This window comes from Thamnophis elegans, chromosome 2 (genome assembly GCF_009769535.1).
Source record: "Thamnophis elegans isolate rThaEle1 chromosome 2, rThaEle1.pri, whole genome shotgun sequence".
Taxonomy (NCBI): domain Eukaryota; kingdom Metazoa; phylum Chordata; class Lepidosauria; order Squamata; family Colubridae; genus Thamnophis; species Thamnophis elegans.
In genome coordinates this window covers 173,458,073-173,470,543 of record NC_045542.1, presented here as the reverse complement: position 1 = coordinate 173,470,543, position 12,471 = coordinate 173,458,073, and the positions used below count along the sequence as shown (strand labels likewise).

The following is a 12,471-nucleotide window of genomic DNA, read 5'->3' as shown; positions in this document are numbered from 1 at the left end:
TAGACGGTGGAGTAGGTGGTCTAGCACATACCCTGGGCCTAAGCCATGGAGCGCTTTGAATATCATAATTAATGCCTTGAATCGCACCTGGAAAACAACCGGCAACCAGTGCAGGCCGCCTAAAAGGGGTGTAAGTACCTAGGTATTTCCATGACAACCTGCATAGCCGCATTCTGGATCAGCTGAAGCCTCTGGGTGCTCTTCAAGGGCAGCCCCATGTAGAGAGCATTACAGTAGTCCAGGCGAGAAAAGATGATGGCGTGAGTGACTGTGCATAGGGCATCCCAATCCAGGAAGGGGCGCAAGGAAGCCACAACCAGGAAAATGGGAGATTTTTCACAGTTTTTGTTCTCTACTTCTGTACAATACACTTGCACTCGTCAAATGTTTGGCTCCAGGAGAAGCCAAGAATTATCCAAAAAAACAAGGGGCTGCTTGTGAGAAAGGAAATAATACTGAGGAAAAAGAAAACCAGTCCCAAAAGCGGGGGAAAGTTGAAACTGCTGGAGGTTTCAGAAATTTTACCTCAGGAGCCTCCTTGGAAGACAAATGAAGAGGGGAAAAATTGTGTCTCATCTCTGACTGTAAAAAAAGGGGAAACTACAAAATGATGGAAACAGATTATGGAAAAGAAAATATAAACTTAAAATATCATGAAGGGCAAAAAAAGTCAAAACCTCTTTCCTAATTCAGTAAATATAATTAGGAAATGCATATATTTCAACAACTAAAACCTAATATTTCAAAAGATTCCCACCCAAATGTATTTGTATATGGAAATACAGCCATTGGTCCTCTTGAAACGTTTTCCAGATTTAAGATTTATATGGCTTCTACATTGTGTGGATCCTTTTATGGTAGTTAAGATAACTGTTCATAATAAAACCTTTTCCACACAACATACATTTATAAGGCTTCTCCCCTGTGTGAATCCTTGCATGGGTGTTCAGATACGTCTTTGTAGAAAAACTCTTTCCACATTCCATACATTTATAAGGCGTCTCCCCTTTGTGGATCGTTTCATGGGTCTTAAGATACATCTTTGTAGCAAAACACTTTCCACATTCCATACATTTATACTTTTGCCCTGTGTGGCTCTTTTTATGGCCAATAAGACCACTACAGTCAGTAAAGCATTTTCCACACTCCATGCATTTATATGGCTTCTCCCCTGTATGGATCCTAGTATGATAAATAAGTTGACAGTTCTTAATAAAGCTCTTTCCACACAGCATACATTTATAAGGCTTCTCCCCTGTGTGGATCCTTTCATGGGTCTTAAGATATGCCCTCCTAGAAAAACTCTTTCCACATTCCATACATTTATAAGGCTTCTCCCCTGTGTGGATCGTTTCATGGGTCTTAAGATATGTCTTTGTAGAAAAACTCTTTCCACATTCCATACATTTATACTTTTGCTCGGTGTGGCTTTTTTTATGTCCAATAAGACGACTACAGTCAGTAAAGCATTTTCCACACTCCATGCATTTATACGGCTTCTCCCCTGTATGGATCCTAGTATGATAAATAAGTTGACAGTTCTTAATAAAGCTCTTTCCACACTCCATGCATTTATAAGGCTTCTCCCCTGTGTGGATCCTTTCATGAGTCTTAAGATATGTCTTCGTAGAAAAAAACTTTCCACATTCCATACATTTATAAGGCTTCTCTCCTGTGTGGATCCAGTAATGGGAAGTAAGAGATGTAGTAGATAAGAAGCTCTTTCCACACTCCATGCATTTATAGGGCTTCTCTCCTGTGTGGATCCGGGAATGGGAAGTAAGAGAATTACTTTGAGAGAAACTCTTTCCACACTCCATGCATTTATAGGGCTTCTCTCCTGTGTGGATCCGGGAATGGGAAGTAAGAGAATTACTTTGAGAGAAGCTCTTTCCACACTCCATGCATGTATAGGGCTTCTCTCTCGTATGGATCCGGAAATGCAAAGAAAGAGAACTCTTAAAAGTGAAGCTCTTTCCACACTCCATGCATTTATATCTTTTCTCCGCTTTGGGGATCCTTTTATGGTAAATGGGTTGATTGTCCTTAATAAAATGCTTTCTACATTCCATGGATTCATATGTCTTCTCTCCTGCATGGATCCTTTCTGGAGATATACGGGACTCATTATTATGGGGAACAGACAGGGTCCATTTATAGCTTTTTCCATTATCTCTACATATATAATCTTCTTTGATTTGGATTCCATCGTGCTTATCTGTATCCAATTTGTTTATCAATAGTTTTGTACATTTTTCATTATATTTCGTTTTTATTTTTTCTTGCTGGGCCACAGAGGCTTTCATTGCTTCAAGGACAGAAGATGAACTTTCCTGATTGCAATTATTTGACTCGTTTCTCTCATGGCTTCCTACTTCCATTAAAATTGTAGGGTTGTTCAAACTGTATCTACGACTGATCATTTTGAATAGTTCTCTGGAATCTTCATCTTCCTCCCCATTATTACCTTCACAAGAAAAGTAAAATGAAAATAAGTTTAAAAGAGTGAAACATAGGAAGATTGAAAATAATGAAAAACAACCTGTTTCAAACTTTTTAGATACAGAGAAGCTCTTCAAGAATTTGATCGGGACTTTCTTGATTAAAATTTTGGAAGATACATTTACATGGCAAGAGAAAATCATGGATTAAATATCAAATTCTCCAAATTTCAAAGGAAATGGAAAGATTTGGTTTCCCAATTTGAAATTATACTTTGTATTCTGCTGTAAGGTTTTATAAGAAGTGGGAGTTGCTGTAATATAAAAAGAATTTATATATACACACACACACACACACACACACATACAGTTCTTTGGACGTCATGGATATTTGTGGTATGATACATTAGGATCAATCTAGGTTTCAAAACCATAATGTTACAAATACCACATTGAGAATATGAAATAGATAGAAACTTAGACTGTGCCCTAAAATATCCTAATGGCTTTCAGAAGAAAAAAAACTGCAAGGAAAGACAATGGATAACATATAGAGAGCGATTAGAACTTGAGCTGTGGAAATACCAAATGAAATTAATAATGGAAAAATAGCATAGTTCTCAAATATTGTTCAACAACATAAAGCATAAAGATTAATATCCAACTGAAATCAGAACACTTTATTTTGGCACTAATCAACTTTCATAGAAGATTGTTTCGGAGTACGATAATCATAGTGAGAGTATTACAAACAAAAAAATAGAAGGACTCTACAATAATTAGATGATGGAATGGTTGAAGAAGATCATTAAATACTCAATGATGACTAATGATGACTCTTATCAGGGAAAGGATAGTATCTATATTTGTTAGTGATTGGAAACCCCGATGGACTTTTGGCAGAAAAAAAGAACTTGTGATCAAATTTATGTTTGAAGATTAAAAAGGATAAATTATGTAAAGGAGGAAACAATGATGTAACGTTATAAAGAAGGGAAAATATAACTATTACTTTCTCTTTTCTCTTTTTTTAAAATTTTATCCTACTTTTTTCTTATCCATTAATCATATTACTGTATCTTCTTTATTTTGTTTTCAAAATAAGTAGTTTTTAATCTGATAAAAAGTCTTGTATATTCTCACCCAAAGAGGCCACAATCCTATGATTTTCCAGCATGACTTCCCGATATAGTGCTTTTTGATTATCATCGAGCTGAGACCACTCCTCTTCGGAGAAATACACAGCCACCTCCTTAAAGGACACAAGACCTTCCTGAATGAGAAGAAAACAGAACAAACATCAGCAGTGAAAGGAAGGAATCTCACTTTTTGTCTGAGTCTGTCTGTCTGCCCGCCAGCCTGTCTATCCGGGTGCATCAAAAAGACTCAGCATCTGGAGAGAATCAACTGGTATGGGCCATGGAATTTCCACCTCTAACTCACTCCAATCCACCCAGTGTTTGCAGAACAGTGTGTGTGTGTGTGTGTGCGCATGTGCGTTCTTTTTACCATTTAAGTAAAAGGCTTCATGTGTTCCCAGAACAAATAATCCATGCTCAAAACGGTCATTAAAGAGAGGCATTCAGGGATTTATATGGGTGTCATCAATGGACAAAGACTCAGCAGCCCTGTTTCTGCTGCTCTTCAGATTACAAAGAATCCACTCCTTGTGCTCCAACCCAATGGCTGAAGAAGAGAAACTTGCTTGGAAAGAGCATTTCTCATCCTTTCCAATGGTGGATTGTTGGTCCAAAATTCAAGGCCCAAATCAAGAGTGCAAGAAATCCCTTTAAAGGTTGAAGAGCCTTGATCCGGCCCTCTATTTGGACTTTAAGAATCTGCGTTATCTTTTAACCTGTTTCCATTATTTTTCTTATCACTGGTTATAAACAAGGCATGTTAGAAACTGTAAGGGGACCATGTGATTATTCCAGTTATTTGTACTTGTACTTGACGCCTCTTCACCCATCGTGGGTATAGGCGACTTCCATGGGAATTTGACGCCACTGTTTTCGGTCCTGGGCTAGGGTTGTCAGGTGGTGCAGCCAGTCGCTATTAATCGTAAATACTTTTAGCGAGAAGGGCCTGCTTCCCTGTTTGTAGCAATGTTTGCACATTGAGGCAACCGATATTGTTTAGCCCTAAAAAGGGATGGATACGGCGATCCATGGAAGCTGTTTCGGCTGGATATACCCAAGGGGACGCCAGTCCCAAGGGTCGACAGAGCCCGATTGGTGGGAACGGGGGGCACCACGTGAAGGCCGGGTTGTCGTTTGATAGTTGAGAGGCTTTGCAATAAGCGTTGCAATGTATATTTTGCGCATCAACTATCCTTGCCCGCCCTCCAGTTATTACTGAGTAGTCTTCCACAATTCCATGCCAAAAAATTACTAATAGGATCCCTATTGGATGTATGTTGGATGTTTATTATACTTGTATGCCGCCCTATTCCCGAGGGACTCAGGGCGGCTAACAAACAAGTGGGGAAGGGGGAAATACAAAAAACAAACAAAACAGAAACAAGATACACAAAACAGATTAAAAACAACACAACAGTCACAGCAATTCAAGTGGGGCTGGGAACTCATCAGCCCCAGGCCTGCCGGAATAGGCAGGTCTTGATGGCTTTGCGGAAAGCTAGAAGGGTGGTGAGGGTCCGAATCTCCACGGGGAGATCGTTCCAGAGGGCCGGAACAGCCACAGAGAAGGCCCTCCCCTGAGGGGTTGACAATCGACATTGGCTAGCTGATGGTATTCGGAGGAGGCCTAATCTGTGGGATCTAATTGGTCGTAGGGAGGTAATTGGCAGGAGGCGGTCCCTCAAGTACCCAGGTCCAATACCATGTAGGGCTTTAAAAGTAACGACTAGCACCTATTCAGCAAACATTCACATTATGAACATTTTATGTTTTACTATTCCTCTCTTACTTCAGTTGGAGCATCAACCACTCTCTCAGCAACACCATAAAAAGGAGTCAAATTCATTCTATTCTTCCCTGTGAAGGAGACAGAAAGTTTAAATGGATAATTAATAAAATAGCAGGAGGCATTCTACAGAAGGGAAGAGACAGAGAAGGTAAGAGAGCTGGAATCTCTCTTGGGAATGGGTGGACTTTTGATTACCATTTGAGATGTCCTGACTTGAGGATTCATGATAGATCCTCATGGAACACAGCTCCCAAGAGGGATTGGATGGAATCCTCTTTCTCATAGGTTCTCTGGTCTTTAGAGGGAAAGACTTGGAGAAAAGAGAATAGAAAAATACATCACACAACATGAAGTGGATTCTAGTTCTCAATAAACAACTACAATTCTCCAGTATGGGAACCACATCAGCTCTTTTACAGTCCTCTGGCACCGGGGAACTGCCAGAGGACTGGAAAAGAGCTGATGTGGTTCCCATCTTCAAAAAAGGAAAAAAAAATAGATCCAGAAAACTACAGACCTATCAGCCTGACCTCAATACCACGAAAGATTCTGGAAAAGATAATCAAGCAACGAATTATCAAACACCTAGAAGTAAATAAAGTAATAGCCAAAAGCCAACATGGGTTTGTGAAAAAGATCATGCCAGACTAATCTTATTGCATTCTTTGACAAAGTGACAAAATTAGTGGACCAGAGGAATGCCATCGATATAGTTTACTTGGGCTTCAGTAAGGCATTTGATAAGGTAGACCATAACCTACTACTAGTCGTCACTTATAAAGCCCTTCATGGTATTGGACCTGGGTACTTGAGAGACCGCCTGCTGCCAATTACCTCCAATAGACCAATTAGATCCCACAGATTAGGCCTCCTCCGAATTCCATCCGCCGGCCAATGCCGACTGGCGACTACCCGGAGGAGAGCCTTCTCTGTGGCTGCTCCGACCCTCTGGAACGAACTCCCTGTGGAGATTCGAACCCTCACCACCCTCCAGGCCTTCCGCAAAGCCCTCAAAACCTGGCTATTCCGGCAGGCCTGGGGCTAAAGAGCTTCTGTCCCCCCTTCTTGAATGGTATGGTTGTTGTGTGTTTTTAAATTGTGTATTGTTCGTTTGTCTTTTATCCCCTGTTTGTACCTCCTTTCCCTTGACTGGGTTGTGAGCCGCCCTGAGTCCCCTTTGGGGAAAAGGGCGGCATATAAATGAAATAAATCCTAAATCCTAAATCCTAGATAAAGTAGAAGAATGTGGGTTAGACAGCATCACCAACAAATGGATTTGTAACTGGCTGACCAACTGCACTCAACGTGAAGTCCTCAATGGAACTGCATCTACATGGAGGGAAATATGCAGTGGAGTACCCCAAGGCTCTGTTTTAGGTCCAGTACTCTTCAACATCTTCATCAATGATTTCGATGAGGGGAGAGGCCAGGGGGGCGGAGCCTGTTGCCGAGGAGGGCTCAACCGAGCTCCTCTCAGAGATCTGGTCTGTATATCTAAATAAGATCATAGATATCACCCCTTTTTGGCTAAGAAAGGGGCAGGGAGTAGCTCTGTGTGCTAGGGTCTATTCGCAATCCACAGCCTTTCTCTTTTTTTTTGGCTGTGGACAGAGATTAGACCCAGCGTGAGCGGAGCTTTTATCTCCAGCCAGTTCTTCTCAGCTGCCTTTTTTGCAGCCCCAGACAGGCGAGCCCCCCCCCCCCAGGACAAAGCAAAGTTGTTTGAAGCTAGGATTAATACGGGCGGGTCCCACTCCTGTGAGATTTATGCTTTTATTACTATCTTAAATACCAGCACCATTTGTCTTAGAGCCTTCTTTGTTTAAACAGACTTCAAAATGGCAATTTCTCTCCGTTGGTGACTGATAGGGGATGTACTTAGCCGGTTTTACCTTCCTGCAGACCGCTCCTTAACAAAATAAAATTTTTTTTTTGGGAAACAGAGGGGAGCGAAAGCACTGTTTATTTGTTTATTTATAATGGCACCCAGGTCAAAATCGAAGCGTCTCTCTGCAAATGTGCCTAAAGAATCTAAAGAATCTATACTGGAATCGCAGCCCTTGTCTCCTACGCCCTCTACTGGAGAATTTTTAACACAGGAATTTTTCTTTCAAATGCTTAATGATTTTAAACAAGACATTAAGGAATTTGTATTGGAGCTATATGATGATTTAAAGTCTAAAATTGACCAAATGAAGGCGAATACGTTTGCAGCCGTGTCTGCCCTGTCAGATTATTCTGTTGAAATAGAGAATAAATTGGAAAGCTTGGAGGAGGCTAATTTTAATTTGACTACTAATATTCAAATATTACAACAAAAAATTAGAGACACTCAAGAACAGCTCGTGATGATAAATTTTAATAAGAAGGCATTCGCAATAAGAGTCAGAGGATTCCGCGAAAAGGAGCGAGAGAATCTGAAACAGACCTTTGTTGAAGCCTTCAGCCATGCGGTGGGAAGCCCGGGACTTAACTTTGATTGGCAGATTCGGAAAATCTATCGCCAGAACTCGTTGGTAGCGGAACAGCGACAGCTCCCGAGGGACATAATTATATATTTTTCCACAAAAGAATCCAGAAACGCGATTATGCAAAAGTTTCATAATAACAGTCTGCGAGTTGATGACCAGGACTTGATTGTCTTCAAAGAAATACCTTTCCAGATGTTGAGAGCAAGAAGAGACTATGCATTTTTAACAAAAGAGCTTAGAAATCAACAGATTCAATATAGATGGGAGGCCCCAGCCGGCATTACGGTCACATTTGAGAATCAAAGACTTCGTCTTAACTCTGTTTCGGAGGCTCGAGATTTCTATTACAAGACTTTGAAGGTGGGACTTCCTGATTCACTTGGGAAAGAGGAGAGACAAGCTGAAGGAGAAGGCAAGCAACAGACCACATGGCTGCAAGATGGAGGGGGTAGCTTTTCCTCCCTCGGAGAAGCAGAAAAGCGGAGATCGAGGATTTAGACATTTTAAAATATTTGCCAAAGTTGTGGACTGAATGGGGGTTTGCGACCTCTCTCCGGTAGAAAAAGCGGAACTTATTGGTGGGGTGATACTGATTGTATATATGTAAAATGAATGCGGAATGATCTATGTTGTGTAAATTCTGTTAGAAGGGATTACTTTAAAACAGAAGGTAAACTGATTCTTGTTGAAAGTATTATTTGAATATGTGGAATGATCCATGCTATTTAATTTTTATTAGAAGGGAAAGCTTGGTGAAATTATTTTGAGTTAGATTTTAAATTAATGTCTGCATAAATTTGATAGCGGTAAATATCAGAGAAGCAAGGGATGAGGGTAAAATGCATGCGGAATGATTTACGTATATTGGTGGGGTGATATTGAATGTATATATGTAAAAGGATGCAAAATGATTTATGTTGTTTAAATTCTGTTAGAAGGGAAAGCTGGACGAGATTATTTTTTTAAAACAGAAGGTTAACTGATTCTTGTTGAAAGTATTATTTGAATATGTGGAATGATCCATGCTATTTAATTCTTATTAGAAGGGAAAGTTTGGTGAAATTATTTTGAGCTAGATCTTAAACTAATGTCTGCATAAATTTGATAGTGGTAAATATCAGACAAGCAAGGGATGAGGGTAAAATGCATGCGGAATGATTTACGTTGTTTAAATCCTATTAGAAGGGAAAGCCGGTCGGGATCATCTTAAGATAGAATGTAAACTGATTTTTGTGTAAAGTAATACTTGATCCACGCTGCTTAAATTTTACTAAGAAGGGAAGGTTTGGTTAGATTATTTTGAATTACTGTTTGAAAATATGGTTAAGAAAGATTATTTACGCTGTTTAAATCCTATTAGAAGGGAAAGTTTGATTATTTTTCTGTAAAGTAATATTTGAATATGTGGAATGATCCACGCTGCTTAAATTTTACTGGTAGGGATTACTTTTGAGTTAGACTGTATATTGATGCCTATACAAATTTGTATAAATGTTTATCTGAATACAAGGTTAAGGAAGAGGAATGGGAGAGTCTACAGGAGGTTGGGGTAAATAACAAAGAAGCAAGAGACGAGAATAAAATATAGATAGAATGACTTACACTATTTAAGCATAGATAAAGATGGGGGGCTGAGCTTAACACAAAGAGTTCTTTTTCTTTTTTTTCCTTTTTCTTTTTTCTTTTTTCTTTTCTTTCTTTTTTCTTGTTTTTCTTTCCTTTAATATATTACTTTTATTTTTAATCCATACGAACACAAGATACTTTAGATAGAAGGCAGTGCCAGGTGTGGGCCCTGGGAAGTCGGGAGGATTAGGGATGGGGATTTATGGGGGGTGGGTGGGTGGGTGTTAACATAGTCTCAATAAGAACAAGAATGCACTTATATACGGTTGTTGTTTTTTGTTTTTTTTTCCTTTTTTTTTCTCTTTTCTTTCTTTATATTTTTTTTCCTTGGTTTATTTTACTTTTTATCAGATTAAACAACACTTGAATAAAGGCATACACCAAGGAGGGAGGTAGAGGGAAAGAGGAGGGAGGAGTAAGGGGAATGTAAGGAGGGCGTGTTGGGAGTAAGGGGAGAAGGAAGGTTTGAGGGGAAAGGGAAGTAGGAGGGGAGTGTTAGAGGGAGGAAAGGAAAGTTGGAGGGGGTAGATGGGGTGTATGGAGGATGGAAGTGCCAGGTGGGGTTGTGAATGATGAGTTGTGTTTTCTTTTTTATTTTGTTTTATTTATTTTTTTTATCTTTCTTTTTTTTTCTTATAGCAAATACCCTGTATATAAGTGATTGTAAAATGGAATGTGAAAATGAATAAAATATATTTTAAAAAAAATGATTTCGATGAGGGAATAAATGGATAACTCATCAAATTTGCAGATGACACTAAGCTGGCAGGATTAGCCAACACTCCAGAAGATAAGTTAAAGATACAGAAGGATCTTGACAAACTTGAACATTGGGCACTATCTAATAAAATGAAATTCAATGGTGAAAAGAGTAAGGTTCTACATTTAGGCAAGAAGAATGAAATGCACAGGTACAGTATAGTGGTACCTTGCTCAATAGTACTAACTGTGAGAGGGGTCTTGAGTCCTAGTGGACAACCATTTAAATATGAGCCAGCAGTGTGCAGCAATTGCCAAAAAAGCCAACACAGTTCTAGGCTACATAAACAGAGGGATAGAATCAAGATCACATGAAGTGTTAATATCACTTTAGAATGCCTTGGTAAGGCCACACTTGGAATACTGCATTCAGTTTTGGTCGCCACGATGTAAAAAAAGATGTGGAGACTCTAGAAAGAGTGTAGAGAAGAGCAACAAAGATGAGACTAAAACATATGAAGTGATATTTGGTTGCACACCAGCTGTCAGCTTCCTGATATTTCGTCCTTCTGGAGGGCCAGGGAAAGCCTTTTTTGCCCACCCCAGGCTTCAGGACAGCCTCAGGAGGCTGGGGACCATGAAAAACCGTCCCAGCGGGCCAACTGGAAGTTTGTTCCTGATCGTCCGGTTGGCCTGTTGGGGCCGGTTTTTGCCATCCCCAGGCTCCAGAGGATTTCCTGAAGCCCGGGGAGGGTGAAAACGGCTTCCCCAGCCCCCTGAAGGCTCTTTAGAAGCCAGAAACTGATTCTTTCCTAACTTCCAGTTGGCCCGTTAGGGCCGTTTTTTGTCCTCACCAGGCTCCTGAGGCATACCATAAGAAAAAGATTCACCATCATTGGCCTAGAATGTGCAAGAAAGGAACAGCTCTCTCCAGTCTGTGCTCCAGAATGGATAATGGAACAATGTCCTGCAATAACTAGTAAAACATCTCCTCCACATGTTATGAAGATGAGAGAAGTATAGAAGGTAGGGGTGAAATACTCAAAACACATTCTCTATTCTCTTCTGGACTTCCAAGATGAAGGTCTCTCACCTGCAATTCGACTTGCTCCTTCAGCTCCTCTGCCTGACTCAGGAGGAAGCCTTCTGCCAGGGCCACTGCTTGGCAGCTGGTCTCTGCTCCACACTCTCGCACCCAGGTCTTCATCGGCAGGGGCAGAAGGGCCAGGAGCTGCTCCAAAACAACCAGATCCAACATTTCAGTTTTAGTGTGCTTTTCTAAACTCAGCCATTGACTATAAAAGTTGTGGAGTTGGCTGCAAAGTCCTCGGGGACCTTCAGCCTCCTGGTATTGGATGTTTCTGAAGTTGCAGGGCTGAATCTCTGAACGGATGACGGTTTTATTCCCCAGGATCTTCTGTCCAGTTCTTGCCCAGATCTTCCCACAGCTGCCTGACTTGACATCCGAGGTGCTTTTTCCAGTACCCTCATGTGGTAACGGTTGTTTCTGCATCCTTTCTCTGTCCGGTTGGAAAATTCCAGATCGTTCTTAGGAATCTTGTAGATCTCCAAACACCATTCAATTCATAGGATCTTCTCCCAAGAGTTAACTTTTTGTTTTTAGGAAGGTTGTTGTGATGATTCTAGTTTCTGCATCTGAGATGGAACAGAAAATAAATTCAAAGAATGAGAAGGTCATGGATTTAAGCACAGAACAACATTCATTCTCATTAATGAGAAGCTGATAATGTATTGCAGTTGTATTGAGATGGATCTTGTGAGTATTTCTGTGTCTGTGTGTCCATCAGGCGTGGTGCAAAATGTAGTCCCAGTTTTCATCAAGGCATGGAATATGTTATATAAATGTTTTATGTTTGGAGGATTTTCTATTCCTCCGCCCCCCCCTCCCCCAGGGTAGGCTAGTTTTTTTTAAAGGTTTGGCTAGATTAGATTAGGTTAAGTTACGATGGGATAAGATAGAATAATTTATTATCACTTTGAATGTACAATAATCGGCATACACTAAAATAAAATTTCGTTGCAGCTCTGAAAGGGCACCATCTCCAATATACAATACTAAAACATGAGAAACTAAAATACATAATTATGCATATGCTCACATATATTATATGACACAGAGAAACAACAAGTCTAGTTCCGATGTATACATGTACCTGACAAGAAAAATGAATCATTTATTATTTATTTATTTATTTATTTATTTATTTATTTATTTATTTATTAATAAAATTTATAGGATGCCCAATCCCGAAGGACTCTGGGCGGCTTACAAAAAGAAGAGGAAG

At 40.1% G+C, this 12,471-nt stretch overlaps 1 protein-coding gene across 1 annotated transcript; it reads right to left on the bottom strand.

Moving 5' to 3' along the window:
* Nucleotides 1-833: 833 nt before the first annotated feature.
* On the bottom strand, nt 834-12,319 carry LOC116502604 (zinc finger protein 557-like). Its single transcript, XM_032208477.1, has 6 exons — nt 11,259-12,319; nt 5,565-5,679; nt 5,370-5,437; nt 3,585-3,714; nt 1,834-2,467; nt 834-1,119 (listed from the first exon to the last, which is right to left on the bottom strand). Exons 1-6 carry the CDS (start codon nt 11,676-11,678, stop codon nt 834-836), a joined length of 1,653 nt encoding a protein of 550 aa, XP_032064368.1. The 5' UTR covers nt 11,679-12,319.
* Nucleotides 12,320-12,471: the final 152 nt, after the last annotated feature.